Source organism: Leucopleurus acutus, assembly GCF_964270905.1.
Source record: "Leucopleurus acutus genome assembly, chromosome: 3".
Lineage (NCBI taxonomy): Eukaryota > Metazoa > Chordata > Mammalia > Artiodactyla > Delphinidae > Leucopleurus > Leucopleurus acutus.
The window spans coordinates 124,383,785-124,402,837 of NC_139145.1; the positions used below are offsets into that span (position 1 = coordinate 124,383,785).

At 34.6% G+C, this 19,053-nt stretch overlaps 1 protein-coding gene across 1 annotated transcript in view; it reads left to right on the forward strand.

Annotated features, from left to right (window-relative positions):
- The window catches only part of ADAMTS6 (ADAM metallopeptidase with thrombospondin type 1 motif 6), a gene marked incomplete at both ends in the record, with an annotated part of 263,234 nt that overhangs the window by 18,271 nt on the left and 225,910 nt on the right, over nucleotides 1-19,053 (forward strand). Inside the window, 3 exons of the mRNA XM_082837370.1 lie at nucleotides 308-519; nucleotides 966-1,049; nucleotides 1,566-1,711. Coding sequence (XP_082693496.1) covers nucleotides 308-519; nucleotides 966-1,049; nucleotides 1,566-1,711 — 442 coding nt within the window. The remainder of the gene's footprint in view (nucleotides 1-307; nucleotides 520-965; nucleotides 1,050-1,565; nucleotides 1,712-19,053) is intronic.

Sequence of the window (19,053 nt, forward strand, 5' to 3'; positions counted from 1 at the left end):
CATAATCACTCACTGGAAAAATATGAAATGATTATTTGAAGATTCCTTTTTTAAAGTAAACTATTAGATTTATTTTGTTTTGTTTTCATGAGCAGTTGAATGTTATTAATTTTTTCAGGTAATATGATTATTTTGAAAAATTTGAAGTTTAATTTTTTCACTACTGCATTTCCTCATCCCCTTCCCTCACTTTGAAAAATCTTAGTGTGTTAGAGAATTTATGAGAAGTATGTCTACATGAAAACTCCATGAATAAATACGTTTAATTAGTGAACCTATGTGAACTAGATAATTGTTTTTATTGTAGACCTCCTAAGAAGTGGCAAACCTTGGTGGTTGAATGACACATCTGCTTTTCCTTCTTCACTACCAATTAATGGCATACATATCCACCAGAGACAGAAGAGATCAGTAAGCATTGAGCGGTTTGTGGAGACATTAGTAGTGGCAGACAAAATGATGGTGGGCTACCATGGCCGCAAAGACATTGAACATTACATTTTGAGTGTGATGAATATTGTAAGTTTGATCCCTCTATATAATTTTTAACTTAATAGTTTGTTATGGTTTTTGACTAAGGTCATGGATTTTTATTGTGAAATAATGATTTTGAGAATTAATTCATCAAAAGTTAGAAAGAATCGATCTATTACTTTTTCAGTTCCATAGAAAATAAATTTAAAGGTGACCTTATTGTTCATTTAGATCAGCTCACCCTCTTAATTAATTACTATGTTGTAATTCACCTTTAGGAGACAATTTTTCTTGAAGTAGACTTGTATAACAAATCTTTTACCAAGGCATCTTGAGGGTAGAGTTCTAAGTGGTATGGGATAAAAGAATCTTTTTATATAAGCAGTGGTTAAATGGATGAAAAATTGTTTTACCACTTTAAAAATAAAATCAAACAATCACCTTATGATTTTTGTCTGACTTTGTGTCTTTTCTTATTTTCTGGAGGTCAGGTTGCCAAACTTTACCGTGATTCCAGCCTAGGAAACGTTGTGAATATTATAGTGGCCCGTTTAATTGTTCTCACAGAAGATCAGGTAAGAATGAGTTAGTTTATAAATCTAAAGCTCTTAACAGACAGACTGTAGAATTATATATTAAAGAATAATATATTTTATTATTGTTCCTCTTAGAAAGTTCTAGTTGACTATGTCTTTCAGCTCTAAGCATTTAATATTTTAAGCAAATTTGAAAGAGTTTACAAGAATATACCTCTTATGTCATGTTAAAGCTATATGTATGTGTGTTAGCTATATGTTTCAGTATAAAGATGAGCATTTGCATGGCAGACCTTATAAAGTGGTTTTGGTTGGTTTTGTAGGCTGATAATCACATATATTCACATTATCATTAAAGCTGGAACTGGAAAGAATGTCTGTTCAATAATACACTAAATTAATTCTAGGTCAAATATTACAGAGATAAAAATTGGCAAGAGGTTATTCCTAGAAACCACTACTTCTAATTATAGTCCCACTTTAGCCTTCAAAAGTTTTAACAACTGACCTTAGTAATTTGTTTGGAACATTTCTGGTATGCATGTTGTATTGCAGCCAAACTTGGAGATAAACCACCATGCAGACAAGTCCCTCGATAGCTTCTGTAAATGGCAGAAATCCATTCTCTCCCACCAAAGTGATGGAAACACCATTCCAGAAAATGGGATTGCCCACCACGATAATGCAGTTCTTATTACTAGGTATGGTTTGTTGCAAGTATTTTACCTTTGATTATTGTGTTTGATATTGTAACTATATTTGGTTCTATCTAAAGCCTCATTCAGGTAATGAGTACAGAGAAAGCAAAATGGTAATTTATTATTCACCACTGAGAAAGAATATACTGCAGTATTGTTGTGTTTGCATTAAATGAACCAAATAAGAGAAAAGATTTAGAGTTTACTTAGAAGTTTAATATATATCTTTTCTTCTCCTAAGGTCTATTCATAAATTTTAACTGGAAGCACATATATGTTTTGTTAATTGAACAAAATACATGCTAAAAGCAAGATTGAAAAGTATGAGAAAAATCTGTTTTAAACATAAAAATGGGTCATCACTCTTGGTTATAAAATATATTAATTAGTCTTACCTCCAAATTGTTAGAAGGGAGGAGGACATCGGTGGTTACTCAGTTTACTTAGATGAATGTTTATTTAATTTAAAATATTTTAATTAAGAGGTATAAAGAAGCATATTTACTATACTATATGTTGAATAGTTTTTCCCTCAGGCAAAATTATTACTTGATGATAACCCAGTGAATTCATATATTTCTTTCCTGTTTTATAAAACTGTATTCAGATCCATTTTCTCCTTACTCTCCAACAAAAATTCTGTGAAGTAGATATTCTTATTATTTTTCCCATGTAAGAAATGAGGAGACCAGTTCAAAATATTTAAGTGAAAGAGCAGGGCTCAAGCCCTGGTGATCCTGTCTTCTTTGATTATACTTTGCTGTCTGTCTTAATTTTTTAATACTCTAATCATGGTTGGTTAGAACCATGCTTAAATCATTTAAAGATGCTTCTCTTTTGATCTCTTATTAGTATTTAAAAATGAAAACAAGTAATAACAAATAAACAAATGAGCAAAATGGAAGCGTTATTCTATCTTGGCTAAGTGGATTATTTCTTTTAATTTGCAAGGCAGTATTTAACATATGCGTCATCTGTGGTGTGCCCATTGACTCCACATTAGACTCTGTGGAGGGGGAGTATAAAGTATACAGGATCAGAATATTGAGACCCAGTAAGATAATGTGAATTTAGCTTTTTGAAAAATGTTCCTGTTAACTGAGTTGTAGAGTTAAAGTTTCTGAGTTCATTTATTTTTTTACAGTTACACTTATTTTAATTGACTTTATCTACCTCACATTGTAAACCAAAAAACTTTGATTATGATATACTTGCTGAATAAAACCAACATTTTAAGGTTCTATATTCATATGTGTTGACACGTAATTCTGATAAATTCTGCAATTCCTCAGGTCTTGTGGTCTGGAATGGTTTCCAAATATATTTGAGGAGTTAAAAATATACTAGGAATTGTGCAAATATAGAAACTTTTGTGTAAAAATATATATGATATGATTAGTTTCAATGAAATTACTAGAGGAAAATATCTGTTATATATGTTTAACAGAATGATCACAGATATTTGCATTGGCATCTGTACTTATATTTATAAAACCCTACCTCTCCGCAAAAAAGGCAATGCCCAGTGGGCTCTTGATGCTTCACATTTTTATTATTGTGTCTGCATTGGATTTTTAACATTTGTTTTTAAACCAATTTATTTATTTATTTGGCTGCCCTGCACTGTGCTGCGCAGTTTGCGGGATCTTAGTTCCCTGACCAGGGGTTGAACCCAGGCCCCCCTGCAGTGAAAGTGCCAAGTCCTAACCACTGGACTACCAGGGAATTCCCGGCTTTTTAACTTTTGCATCAAATGACAGGAGTTATACTAAGAGTGCACATTTATAAGTATTTGAGTAGGGAAATACATCTGGGCAGTTAGCCACCCTTTCTTTGTACTGGCTACAACATTCAACTGTCTGACTTGTTACTCTGAATTGGCCCAGATATTTTTCTGATCCTCTGCAGAGCTCTTCTTTGCTTCTGTAAGCTACTTTGAGTGCCTGTTTGATGTCTGAGATTTGAACACAAAATTTTCTTTTGAAACTTTTCTCCTGATGTTCAGATAGCACTAGAAATCATCTCAGGATTTAAAGAACAGTACTACAAAAAATTCATACCTCATATCATTTTAGATTAGTTATGTAATGGAGGTTAGAAAAATGCCCTTTGGGACAGTGTAGAATGCCTTTTTGAATTGTTATTGAAGTCTCAAATTAACTTTTAGCTTACTTAAAAATCTACAGTTATCTTTGAATTATTAGGGCCACAGAGTGACTTACTTAAATGAGATGACTATCTGAGTATTATCTCTAATATTTAAGTTTTTATTGGTTGGGGGTTTTACCAGTTCTTGACTCTCCCTTATATAGTTTGGATTTGTGAAATTGAACATATGTTTAAATCACAGTTCTACTTTTAGTAAAAATAATTATGAGCATTCCATAGATAATTCTATATTAACTTTGAAAATTGCTTCATGTAACTCACTTATTAACATGTTCAGGGTTGTGACTCCACCATTTAGAGGTAAGATCATGATTTATGTTTGCTCAAAATGTCAGCTCACTAGGGAGAATATATAATGTGTTTATCAAGAATTCCAGAGAAAAATTGATGGGTTTATCTCTACTAGGCCAAATTTTGTCCTAGGGATTTAAATGTTTTAAGCAGAAAACCATTTGGAACCTAGTTAATTAGGTAATCATAGTTACTTTTGGAAAAAAGTATAAAAACTCAAAATGTTATCTCCTCTTAGCAAATGATATTTTATTGTTTTATTTTATTGATATAATTTTAAAACAAACTGCTGTACAAAGATATCAGATCACCATAACTAGACAGAAAGAAAATTTAAAAATAAAATTTTGTTGTTTTATCTGGTATCAAAAGTATTGAATTAAGACCAAAGAGCATATTAAAAATGATTAATATATACATATATTTTTAAATTTTTATATACATTTATGTTTATTTTTATGTGTAAGTATATATGTATGTATAATATGTAGTGAAATCTGTTATATATCAGTTAGCTTTATCTAACCTTTTTTTAAAAAACTGAGGCTGGGAATTCCCTGGTGGCCCAGTGGTTAGGACTCTGTGCTTTCACTGTGAGGGCCTGGGTTCAGTCTCTGGCCAGGGAACTAAGATCCCACAAGCCGTGAGGCGCAGACAAAAAAATTAAAATTAAAACCAAAAAAAACCCTGAGGTATAATTGACAAACAAAATTATGTATATTTAAAGTGTACAGTGTGATGATTTGATGTACATATACATTGTGAGCTGATTGCTGTAATCAAGTTAATTAACATATCCATCTCATAGTTATCTTTTTTTTTTCCTTTTTTGGATGAGAATGCTTATACTCTCTTAACAAATTTCAAGTATACATATAATATTATGTGTAGTCACCATGCTGTACCTTAGATCCTCAGAATTTATTCATTTTATAGCTAAAAGTTTGTGCCCTTTGACTAATATCTCCCCATTTACTCTACCCCCCACCCCCACCCCCAACTCTGGGCAACTCCCATTCTATCCTTGGTTTCTATGAGTTCAACATTTTTTTTTTTTTTAAAGAGTCCACATGTAACTGAGATCAAACAGTATTTGTCTTTCTCTATCTGGCTTGTTTCACATAGCAAAATGCCCTCCAGGTGCATCCACATTGTCACAGATGACAAGATTTCTTTCTTTTTTATGACTGACTAATATTCCAGTGTGTGTGTGTGTGTGTGTGTGTGTGTGTGTGTGTGTGTATGCATTTCACCTTTTCTTTATCTGTTCATCTGTTAATGGTCACTTAGGTTGTCTCCGTATCTTGACTATTGTAAATAATGCCCCAGTGAATGTGGAGTACAGATACCTCTTCAAGATACTAATTTACTAATTTCACTTCCTTTGGGTATATTCCCAGAAGTGGGATTGCTGGGTCATATAGTAGTTCTATTTAAAATTTTTAGGGAACCTCTATACTGTCTTCCATAATGGCTGTACCAATTTACATTCCCACCAACAGTGTACAAGCGTTCCCTTTTCTTCATATCCTCAATATATTTGTCATCTCTTATCTTTTTGATAATAGACATCCTAATAGGTTTGAGGTGATATCTCATTGTGGTTTTGATTTGCATTTCCCTGATGATTGGTGATGTTGAGCACCTTTTCATGTGCCTGTTGGCCATTTTTGTTACCTCTGGAAAAATGTCTGTTTAAATCCTTTGCCCATTTTTAAATTGGAATTTTTGTTGTTGTTGTTCTTGGGTTGTATAATTTTTATATATTTTAGGTATTAATCCCTTATCAAATATATGGTTTGCACATATTTTCTCCCATTTCTTACACTGCCTTTTCATTTTGTTGATTGTTTCCTATACCATGCAGGAGCTTTTCAGTTTGATGTAGTCCCACTTGTTTATATTTGTTTTGTTGCCTGTGCTTTTGGTGTCATATTTAAAAAATCATTGCTTAGACCAATGTCAAGGAGATTTTCATCTATGCTTTGTTCTAGGAGATTTAGTTTCAGGTCCTACATTTAAGTTTTTAATCAATTTGAGTTTATTTTTGTGAGTTGTGTGAGATAGGGGTCTGATTTCATTTTTTTTGGCATATGGATATCCAGTTTTCCCAACATCATCTATTTCAGAGACTATCCTTTCCCCCCATTGTATGTTCTTGATGCCCTTGTCAAAGATTAGTTGGTCATATATGCATGGGTTTATTTTTGGGCTGTTGATTCTGTTCCACTGGTTTATATATCTGATTTTATGCCAGTACCATACTATTTTGATTACTTTAGCTTTAAAATATAGTTTGACATCAGGATGTGTGATGACACCAGCTCTGTTCTTCTTTCTCAAGATTGCTTTGTCTATTTGAGATCTTTAGTGGTTCCATATGAATTTTAAGATTTTTTTTCTATTTCTGTGAAAAATGTCATTGGAATTTTAATAGGAATTTCATTGCATCTGTAGATTGCTTTGGGTAGTATGGATATTTTAACAACATTAATTCTTCTAGTCCAAGAACAAGCAGTAGCTTTCCATTTAGGTGTTTTGTCTTCAATTTTTTTCATCAATATCTTATAGTTTCCAGTATAGATCTTTCACCTCCTTGGTTAAATTTATTCCTAAGTATTTAATTGTTTTTGATGCTATTGTAAATGGGATTGCTTTTAGATAACTCATTGTTAGTGTATCAAAATGCAGCTGATTTTTGCATGTTGATTTTGTATGCTACAACTTTAGTAAATTCATTTATTAGTTCTAACAGTTTTTTGGTAGGGTTGTTAGGTTTTTTGTATATAAGATTATGTCATCTGCAAACAGAGAATTTTACTTCTTCCTTTCTAATTTGGATACATTTTGTTTCCTTTTCTTGCCTAATTGCTCTGGCTAGGACTTCCAGTACTATATTGAATAAAAGTGGAAAGAGTGGGCATCCTTGTCTTCTTCCTAATCTTAGAGGAAAAGTTTTTAGACTTTCAACATTGAGTATAATGTTAGCTGTGGGCTCGTCATATATGGCCTTTGTTTTGTTGAGGTGTATTCCATCTATTCCTAATTTGTTGAGAGTTTTTATTATGAACAGCTGTTGAGTTTTGTCAAATACTTTTTCTACAGCTATTAAGATGATCATATGATTTTTATCCTTTATTCTGTTCATGTGGTGTATCAGATTTTTTGATTTGTGAATGTAGAACCATCCTTGCATCCTAGGGATGAATCCTACTTCATTGTGTATGATCCTTTCAAAACTCTGCTGCATTTGGTTTGCTAGTATTTTGTTTAGGACTTTTGCATCTATGTTCACCAGGGATATTGGCCTGTAATTTTGTTTCTTGTAGTATCCTTATTTGGCTTTGGTATCGGAGTAATGCTGGCCTCTTAAAATGACTTTGGAAATGTTCGTTTCTCTTCAATATTTGGGAAGAGTTTAAGAAGGATTGGTATTATTCCTCTTTAAATGTTCTGTAGACATCACCAGTGAAGCCATCTAGTACTGGACTTCCTTTGTTGGGAGATTTTTGATTACTGATTTAATCTCCTTACTCATCATAGGTCTATGTGTTTTTTTATTTCTTCATGATTCAGTTGATAGGTTGTATGTTTCGAATAGTTTATCCATTTCTTCTAGGTTATCCAATTTGTTGGTATATAATTGTTGGCTGTAGCCTCGTATGATCCTTTGTATTTATGTGGTATCAGTTTTAATGTCTCCTCTTTCATTACTCATTTTACTTATTTGAGTCTTCTCTCTTTTTTTCTTAGTTTAGCTAAAGGTTTGTCAATTTTGTTTATTTTTTTTCAGAAAACCAGCTCTTAGTTTTCTTGATCTTTTCTATTGGTCTTCTAACCTCTATTTCATTTATTTCTGTTCTGACCTTTGTTATTTCCTTCCTTCTACTAACTTTGGGCTTAGTTTGTTCTTCTTTTTCTATTTTCTGTAAGTTGTAAAGTTAGGTTGTTTGTCTGAGATATTTCCTTTTTCTAATGTAGTCATTTATTGCTGTAAACTTCCCTCATAGATACGCTTTTGCTGTATCCCATAAGTTTTGGTACATTGTTTTCCCATTTTTGTTTGTGTCAAGATAGTTTTTGATTATTCTTTTGATTTCTTCTTTGGTACATTGTTTGCACAGCAGTGTGTGTTTTAAAATTTCCATGTATTTCCTGCTTTTTTTCCTGTTGTTGGTATCTAGTTTCATACCATTGTGTTCATGATTTTAATCTCAAATTTGTTGGCACTTGTTTTGTGACCTATTATATGATCTAGGCTGGAGAATGTTCCTGATGTGCTGGAGAAGAATGTGTATTCTGCTTCTGTTCCATGCAGTGTTCTGTACATGTCTGTTATGTCTGTTTGGTCTAAAATATAGTTCAAGTCCAACATTTTCATATTGATTTTCTGTCTGAGTGATCTGTATGTCCATTGTTGAAACTGAGGTATTGAAGTTCCTTACTGTTATTGTATTGCTGCCTATTTCTGCCTTCTGATCTTCCAGTATTTGCTTAATACGTTAAGGTGCTCTGATTTTGGAGTACATATATATTTACAATTGTTGTATACTCTTGATGAATTGATCCCTTTATCATTATATCATGACCTTCTTCATCTCTTTTTCAGCTTTTGACTTAAAGTCTATTTTGTCTGATAATGAGTTTAACTATCCCTTTTCTATTTTGGTTTCCATTTGCATGAAATATCTTTTATATGTTTTTCCATCCCTTCACTTTCAGTCTATATGTATCCTTAAAGCTGAAGCATTTCTAGCTCTGGAGAAGGCCCAGCACTGTAGTCTTCATGCAGCTTCATCAGCTGAGCTAGCATTGATGAAGATTTCAGGGGTCCCCAACAGCCAAGGCTGCTTTTGTCTGCACCAGCAGCAAAGGCTGCTGGAGACCATCTGATATCTTTTTCTCACATAGGTCATGGTGCAGGGGATTTCTCTTGGTGCTGGGTCCAGCTTGGAAGAGCTTACACCAGTGCTGGTATCTGATGTGTGGGCACCTGTGGAGCAGTCGTGGAGCTGGGGACTGAAGTGCTAGTGCTTGCAGAGTGACAGCAGCTCTCGGGTTGGTGTGCTGGCTGTACCACAGCAGCAGTGATGTATGAGTTGCAGGTATGTGTGAAGTGGTCGTGAAGACGGAGTCTGAAGCATGAGTACATAGAGAGCAACAGTGGCACTTGGGTCCAGGCGCTGGCTAGCTTGAAGTGTGTGGAACAGAGACAGGGGTGGAGTCTGGAGCATGGATGCCACAGAGTGGCCCTAGATTGGGGCTCTGGAGTGTGGGAACAGGTGGAGCAGCTATGACTCTGGAGTCTGGGATGTGCTCAGGGTTGGGGAGTGCTGGAAGTTCTTTTCCTAGTCCAGCACAACAGCAGCTCCTTCTTGGGGTGGACACAGTGACATCTCCTTCCCCAGAATCTGTGGCAGCAATAGCTTTTGGCCACCTTGGTGGTAAAAACTGCCAGTATCCTCTGGAGCAAGCTGCTGGGGCTTGTGAAAACCGGCATTACGGTGTCTTCCGCTGTGAAAGCTTTGGCGAGTCCACAGCTGTTGTCAAGGCTCTTGAGGCTTGTGGCTGATAGTTCCCACCCTTCCTCTTGGTTCCTAGTTGCCTTTAGACATCTCCACTAAGCTGATCTCCCCAGTGATCCTTTCTATGCAGTTATTCTCCATTTTTTGCCCTACTATGTTACTGTAGGTTCTTAATCGTACTGTTGAGCCCTCCCAGGGCTACTTTCATTTGTGGATTGCTATCTAATTTTTGTTTTCTGTTGGGTGATGAAGGTTGATATCTTCTACTTCACCACCTTGCTGATATCATTCTCCTAGCTTTATTAAATCTTACTATTTTTGCCACATCATTGAGCAGTTTCATGTCACTTTCTAAAGTGATATACTTTTTTAAAAATAAAATTATTTATTTATTTTGGCTGCATTGGGTCTTCGTTGCTGCGTGCCAGCTTTCTCTAGTTGCTTTGAGCAGGGGCTACTCTTCATTGCAGTGCGCAGGCTTCTCGCTGCCGTAGCTTCTCTTGTTGTGGAGCACGGGCTCTAGGCACGTGGGCTTCAGTAGTTGTGGCACGTGGGCTTCAGTAGTTGTGGCTCGTGGGCTCTAGAGCTCAGGCTCAGTAGTTGTGGCAGGGCTTAGTTGCTCCACAGCATGTGGGATCTTCCTGGCCCAGGGCTTGAACCCGTGTCCCCTGCGTTTGCAGTCGGATTCTTAACCACTCCACCACCAGGGAAGCCCTAAAGTGATACACTTTAGAAACAATGGTTACTTCTCTATAGTGTATCAACTATACCTGACATTTTAGTTCTGAATACCAGAGTTAGTGCTATAATGTATACATTTTTCGAAATATGACCATATGATGCTTTATTGAATAATGGTGCTTTATTGAAACTGATCTTCCATTTTTGTGATCTGTTTTTAGTTAAAATATCAGTGGTAGTAACTTACATTACTTGTTTCTATAGTCTAGATCTATTAGGCTTATCTGACAATTATTAGTGCTCATCTAAATCAACTTGACATTTATTAACTCTTTTAAAATAATGGACTATGACACTCTATAATTAGGTCAAGAAATGATTAATAGTTTGTACTTGATACTCTAGAAACAGAATTTAAGAAGAGAAAACAGAACTTAAATTCTGTAATCTACTTTTTGTCTCTATAGCTTTGCTTATTTTTAGGCTTTTTGTATGAATGGAATCATACAATATACAGTCTTTTGTGACTGGCTTCTTTTACTTTGCATAGTGTTTTCAAGATTCATCCATGTTGTACAACATACGAGGACGTCTTTCCTCTTATTAGCCTAAATTCTTGAAAATTCAAGATACAGATCTTTTAAGAGTGTCTCTGTTAATAGGCTATTCTTCAAAAAATGTACTTTATTTTCAATTTTTCATTAATGAAATGCATAGGGCATATAAATGCAACTCAAAGTACAGATGCAAAAATTGCACACCAAGTGACAGACATAATTTAGTCTTTAATTAAAATGAACATATTTATCCTCTTACGGGATCATGAGTATTTGCTTTGATGCTGCTGGATTTTAAAGGGATTAGAATTTCCAAAGTCAACTAATGTTTTCAGGTGGGAAATTAAAAATAGCTATAAAAATCATTTCTTGCTAAAACTTGGCCTGTAATGTGTGGATTTAAACAAGTTTTAAAAAAATTTTTAAAGAATATTTCAGAGTTATATATTGACTTTATGATTATATATTACAAACAGAGGAAAAGGAAATTAAATGTGGTACCTTAATATTTTTTTGGTATTCATTTATGGATTTTTTTTTTTAATCCTTAAGGAAATGCCAGTTAAATTTTTTATGAAGTATTACTGAGCTTTTAAGAATATGCTAGGTTTACAGGCAGCAGGGGAATCTTGAGTTTGGGTTGTGGATGTATTGGTTTTGGTATTTGAACATTTTGAAGCATTTATTATTCTCTTGCCACTCTGGCTCTACCATTCTTACCTATCCCCACTGCCTATACCTTTCTTCCTCCTTTTTCAGGTTTTTCTTTCTTTCTTTCTTTCTTCATCCCTGGTTTGTTTGCTCCTTACGCAGATGTGTTTATCTAGATTCAGCTTCCATTCCAATCTAGGATTATGACACACTTCAGTGACCTTAATTTTTGTGCAGTCTGGGACACTTTAAGAGTGAAAGAGTGTACCATTGGCAGTTTTGCCTAGATAATAGGCACAAACGAGGACCAGGTAAAACAGGATTATGGTCATCCCAGGCATTACATATGTTTGCTTGTTAAACTTTGATTTAAAAATGCAAATAAGAAGATAACTTTTCCTTCAATGCCTAAGGTTGACTAAATAGCATGCAATTTAGTAAATTATATTTGTACACATCTTGGCTACAACTGTTCTTTTTTTGTAATGGGCATCATTAAGTAGTTAAATCAAAGAAGGATGTGTTGTAATCAACACAACTTTAATGAATAGTAAGTAAATATTTATGTTGTTTTTATGGATGTATTTGTGCAGTTGTTTATTATGTGCCAAATACTTGGTACTTTTCAGAATTATATTTAATCATTTAAACCTCACAATAACTGCATGAGATAGGTTCTATTATTATCTCTATTTTATAGATGAGGAAACGGAGGCATGAAGAAGTTAAATGTTTGGCAAGCTAACACATTAATTAGAAGACCCAGAATTTAAACCAGGTAGTCTGGCTCCAGAGTCCTTTTAGAGAAATTATAAGGGTGTTCAACAAAAATTAATGCAGAGATACTTTACTAATATTGGTACCCATGGTAGGCAGTCTTCTAAGATGGCCCCCGATGATCTCTGCCTCCTGATGTTCAGGACTTTGTGTAATCCCCTCCTCTTGGGTTTGGGCTGGACCTCGTGAATTGACATCTTAACAATGAGAATTCTTCCTACCTACAGCCAAGGTATATCTCTCCATTTGTTTAGGTCTTTTTTAATTTCTCAGCAATTTTTGTGGTTTTCAGTGTTTTCACACCTCTTGTCCTTTTTTTGATGTTATTGTAACTGGTACTTAAAAAAATTAACTTATTAATTGTTCGTCACGAGTATATAAAAATGCAGTTGATTTTGTAAAATTGTGCTAAGTTTATTTATTACTTTAAGTAGCTTTTTAAAGATTCCAATGGTATTTTCTACAAAGATGATCATGTGTTTTGAGATTAAAGATAGTTTTACTTCTTCCTTTTAATCATAAAAGACATTTCTTTCTTGGCTTATTTCACTGCTAGACCCTCTAGTACAATGTGGAATAAGGTGGCAATAGCAGACATCAGTGTCTTGTTCCTGATCTTAGTGAGAAAGCATTCTGTCTTTCATCATTAAATGTGATGCTAGCTCTAGGGTTGTTGTAAATGACCTTTATCAGGCTGACAAAATTCCCTTCTATAGCTAGTTTGCTGAGAATTTTTATCAAGAATGGATGTTGGATTTTGTCAAATGCTTTTTCTGCATCTATTGAGATGATCATATATATGGTTTTTCGTTTTTTAGTTTAATACAGTGAATTGCATTGATTGGTTTAGAATGTTACCTCAACTTTGAATTTCTGAGATAAACCCAATTTGGTCATGATGTATTATTCTTTTAATATATCATTAGAATGACTTGCCAAAATTTTGTTTATAGTTTTTTGCATCTATATGTATGAAGGCTATTGTTCAGTAGTTTTTTTTTTTAATAATGTCTTTGTCTGATTTTGGTATTGGGGGGTAATGTTAACCTCACAGAATGAGTTAGAGAATATTTTCTCCTTTTCAGTCTTCTGGAAAAACTCACGTAGAATTGGTATTACTTCACTATAAATGTTTTATAGAATTCACAAATGAAGCTATCTGGACCTGGAATTTTCTTTATGGGGTGATTTTTAACTACCAATTCAAGGTGTTTAGGAGATATAGGGCTATTAAGGTCATCTTATTCAGTGTGCTTTGGTAGTTTGAGTCTTTCAAGAATGTATTTCATCTAAATTGTAGAATGTATTGACAAAGTTGTTCATGATGGCTTCTTATTATCCTTTTAAATAGGTACCTGGTAGGGAGGCCCAGTAATAATTTGGAGATATTATTAACTGTATGTTAGGTACAAGCAGGTTTTGAGAAGACAAAGTATAGTGGAATCATAGAAGCAGTACCTAATTTTACATGAAAGTATATTTCTTCAGGGACCTGAAAGTTTAATAGGAATTTGGATAAATAATAGGTGCTTGTTCAAGAAAGAAGCACTGCATGTGCAATGATATAAAATGTGAGAGAGAAAATTGGGGAAACTAAAAGTTCATTTGGGTAACTAAAGTGCAGTATTTTTATGGTAGAAAATGTAGGTAAGGTTGGGAAGGTAGAAATTCATTCACTGATTCATTCATTCAAGCTATATTTATTAAATTGATAATATGTCATGCTGCTGTGTATATATTTGCCTTATTTATGAGTATTTAAATTGATTTATTTTGTTTTTGAATTAATTAATTAATTTTATTTTTAAATTTTTTGGCTGTGTTGGGTCTTTGTTGCTGCTCAGGGGCTTTCCCTAGTTGCGGTGAGCAGGGGCTACTCTTCGTTGTGGTGCGCGGGCTTCTCATTGTGGTGGCTTCTCTTGTTGTGGAGCATGGGCTCTAGGCACGTGGGCTTCAGTAGTTGTGGCACACGGGCTCAGCAGTTGTGGCACACGGGCTTAGTTGCTCTGCGGCATGTGGGATCTTCCCGGACCAGGGCTTGAACCCGTTGTCCCCTGCATTGGTAGGCGGATTCTTAATCACTGTGCCACCAGGAAAGTCCTGTTTATTTTTTAATTATTAAAAACAATGGAATTCTCTTTGTACACAGGTACAAGTATGTCCATACTATGCAATGCTAATCCAGAGTATATGGACATGGAAAATTCTTCATGACATAAAATAAAGCAAGGCAACAAAGTTACAGAGTAATGCATAAAGCATTATTTCTTTTATTTTTAGAGAATCAACAAAACTAGTAAAAAAAATTTAGCTTTTATTTTATTTACATAGTGGATGTTTCTGGAGAAATTTAAGCAGAAAAGTGACATGAACAAATTCAAAAAATGTCCCTGGAAGGGTTGTAAAGGATAGATGATTTTGTGTGTGTGTGTGTGTGTGTCTGTGTGTCTGTGTGTGTGTGTGATTAAGTGCTAATATATGCAAAGCAGTGAACAATGGGTAGAAAAAATTCAGTGCCTCTTTTCTCTCCCATTCAGAAAGGCTTTTTAGAACCATTTGAATTAGCATTTCACTTTTCTTTTTTTTCTTATCCCAAAGAATTGAATGCCAGCCAAAAATCTTTGAGTTCTTGTATTGGAAGATGAGGACTTCTTGATGAGTGAGGTAAAAGGGTAAAGGAGAAAGAGAAAAAGGAGATTTGGGGCTTAAAGAAGCGGGGGAAACTCCACTTGGAAACATTTATGATGAGTTCTTCCTCTTCTTTTGGTTAAATTTTCACACTGGATTCTTTTGGGACAATATTTACTAAATTGGCTTTATCTTTCTTACCCCACTCTCCCCAAATTTATCAAAAATCAGCATCCCTGTAAATGATATCTTTCTCATTTCATAAATTCTCAACACCTTAATAATAAGCCAATGTTAAAGAAATGTTGATAGAAATAATTTTGGAACATCCTTCTAGGATAAGAAAAAAGTAGTGTTTGTGTCTTTTACCAATTTCTCTCAATCTCTTCTCAGCTTACATTTACTTTTAGTGATCTCATTTATTTTCATAATTTTAAGTAACATCTATATGGTTAGGTACATCTATACAGGTTTTTTTTTTAACATCTTTATTGGAGTATAATTGCTTTACAATGGTGTGTTAATTTCTGCTTTATAACAAAGTGAATCCGCTATACATGTACGTATATCCCCATATCTCCTCCCTCTTGCGTCTCCCTCCCACCCTCCCTATCCCACCCCTTTAGGTGGTCACAAAGCACCGAGCTGATCTCCCTGTGCTATGCGGCTGCTTCCCACTAGCTATCTATTTTACATTTGGTAGTGTATGTATATCAGTGCTACTCTCTCTCTTCGCTTACCCTTCCCCCTCCCGGTGTCCTCAAGTCCATTCTCTACGTCTGCGTCTTTATTCCTGTCCTGCCCCTATGTTCATCAGAACCAGTTTTTTCTTTTCTTTTTTTTTTAGATTCCGTTAAGCACCATTTATATTTAAATATACATCTTCAGCCCAGACCCCTCCCCTAAACTCTGTATTTGTATATTGAGTTGCCTAATTTACATCTCCATGCATCTCAAACTTCACATGTCCTAAACCAAATTCCTCATCTTTCCTTTAAACCTGCTCTTTCTGCAGCTTTTCTTATTTCAGGTTGTCCCTGAATGGCAATAACAGTATTTTTTCCTGTCATAAAAAGCAAAAGAGGTTCCAATTTGGAAACTAATATTGAGAAATTAATAACTTGACCCTGGGAAATTAATATATATTAAGTTCAGCTCTCACAGAATTTTCAAGCATTTCCTCTGTTTCCTTGCTTTGAATTGATATTTTTTGTTTGCTAATCTCCCATATCTTTGTTCCTGGTTCCTAATAGTTTACATATGTTGTGAGCTATGTTAGCAGAACCTACACTCTTAAAAACACTATTAAGAGAGAAGAAGATGAATTATAGTTCTTGCAAAGGTATATGATGTATTTAGGGGATCCAGCCAACCAGTCCATTTCTCTGGAGTTCTAGGTTTAAGTTTCCAAATGGGTTTAAGTGCCTGAAAGATACACTTGAAATGATATAGTAACTTTTCAGAAGTTCCTTCATAAAATAAACTGTTTCTACATTTTACTATTGATAAAGGATAATTGAGAAAGCAAAGACTAAGAGATTTATATAGGGCTTTATAGGGCTGCAGTGGAAAGACTGTAAAAAAGAAATAGGTAAGTGATTTAAAAATAATCCTGAGATGTAAAGAAATTGTTATCTCTTCCAAGAATATCATAAAGCTGCATTTATTCATTCACTGAGACATTCAACAACACTTATTAACATATATTCAACATTTATTGAGTGCTTACTGTGTAAATTGTTGGGATCACAATGACTAAGATAAAAGTCTGAGCCCTTAGCTTTCACTCGACAGAGAGAAATAGATTATGAATAAGTAAACAAACAAATGTATGTGCTATGTATAGAGATAAACTATGTAAGGTAGTAGAAAAGTCTCTTTAATAAGGTGACTAGATTTAAAAGTTCTGAAGGATGAGGCTTCCCTGGTGGTGCAGTGGTTGAGAGTCTGCCTGCCGATGCAGGGGACACGGGTTCGTGCCCCGGCCCGGGAAGATCCCACATGCCGCGGAGCGGCTGGGCCCGTGAGCCATGGCCGCTGAGCCTGCGCGTCCGGAGCCTGTGCTCCGCAGCGGGAGAGGCCACAGCAGTGAGAGGCCCGCGTACCGCAAAAAAAAAAAAAAAAAAGTTCTAAAGGATGAAGAGTTAGCCTACTGGAGGAGGACATGACAAGGGCATATGTTTTAGGCAAAGGAAACAGCACATGCAAATAATAAACACTAGTAAGTAAAATAGGTGGTAAAGAGTTTAGTTTGTATGAGAATATTTGCTACAAGTGCAAGCACAGTCACTCTTTTTCCCCTGTTTATTTTTGCTTTCTCTTTCTTTGAGCACCCTTGGCTGTCTGTTCATATTGAAAAAATGCTAATTGGGAACCATATTTACATTGGGTAGGGCTTCTTGAGGAGGCTTTCCCTTAGGGTGATTACAAGTGGTGTGACTTTTTTCGTGGGAGCAAAAGTGTCAGTGTCTATGGGTCTTTTCTGTGAGACCATTCCGTTTCTCCAGAAAATAACCTAACAGTTTCCTGCCTAATTGCAAGTGTTCTGAAAGCAAGATGGAGGACGGGGTGGAAAGGTTCGATGTAAGCACACTCTCAGTTTTTTCAGCATTGGGCTTTAACCTTTGCCTGCCACTGGGTAAGATATCCTTGAAACTGAGCCTCTCTAGTTTCATTTCTTCAGAGAACAAAACTGGAGGTTAGGGGTGTGAAGGAGGGCGATTTTCTAGACTTGTAGAAATAGCTAATCTTTTGCATACAGATTTTCAAACCAATCCCAGTTTTCAGCCTCTCGTCTCAGTCTTTTCAAAGGTGGTTAATTTTTAATTTTCCATTTCCTTTTAGCAAAGATAATTTATTTAAATCATTCAGAAATATAGAACTAATGTTGATAATGATAGCTGAAGTTAGCTATCATATGATAGTTAATATATCAACTGATATTGATAATGATGTATGTGGAATAGATAAAATTTGTAAAATTCAAGATAAATTATTAAGTGTAGTTTTGTGACTTCATGGAAGGTTCCATGGTAACACCTTAATTGTTGAGTAAACAGTTGTTAAAATACCTACTTTCTTAAAATACTACCTATAAAATCAGACATGATTGGAATACATAGTATGTAATAGCAGTTTCTAATTTTGTTTATAAAATCTTGATTATTCAAATAGAATTACTGTGTATTTTTTCTATGTCAAATGTATTACTAGCCTTCCATTTTATTGACTTTCTTTTAAAATAGCCCCAATTTAGTGATTTAATTTTAATTTTGTCTTGTTACTTAGGGTTGGTTAGTTATGATTAATCCTTCAGTAGTGTAATGGTAAAAATATAATGTATACAGTAAATTTATTTTTATTGCCCATTGACCCTGTTCCTTCCCATGGCAATTCTTCACTTTCTCAATTTTTTTCTTAAGTATTTTGGTTGTGATCCTTAGTCTAGTTAGAAAGAAAGCTTTGATTTCCTACTTTTTGTACAAGTGTCAATTCAATATAGACTGAGCATCACTTTGGACTTCTGCCAGGTAAACTCTCTAGGAAGTCATCAGGATTACCACGTAGCAAGGTACTTTGCTGTGTCACAGGGTCCTCAGGAAAATTCAAATATGTAAAATAAGTTAATAGCTTCCAGAAAAAAGCAAGTATATTATCTACCCAACTTGGGTGCAGCATGTAAACTACTGAGTCATTTCAGTGCTTCTCAGGCAAGTACTACTTGAAGCCCTATATCTCTGCTCCCGCTTTCTTCCTTTGGCATGTAAGTACTTTTACTTTTTCATAGAGTTTGTAGACGAATAATGATTATATTCATGGGTCTGAATATTTAGTAAATGAAAGGTGACTAAAAATAATAACACTTTCTCAGTGTGTGCTTAGTGAACCTTTCTAGTGGGAATAGAGGCAATGATTAAAATGACTTTCAAGTCATGATTTTTGAGCTTCTTAAGTACACTTGTTATATTACATCTCCTTTTTCATAAATAATTTCTTAAAACAAGAGAAGTTTGTAATCAAAATTCTTATATTAATTGTGATTAGAATTTTGATTAGTTATGTTTTC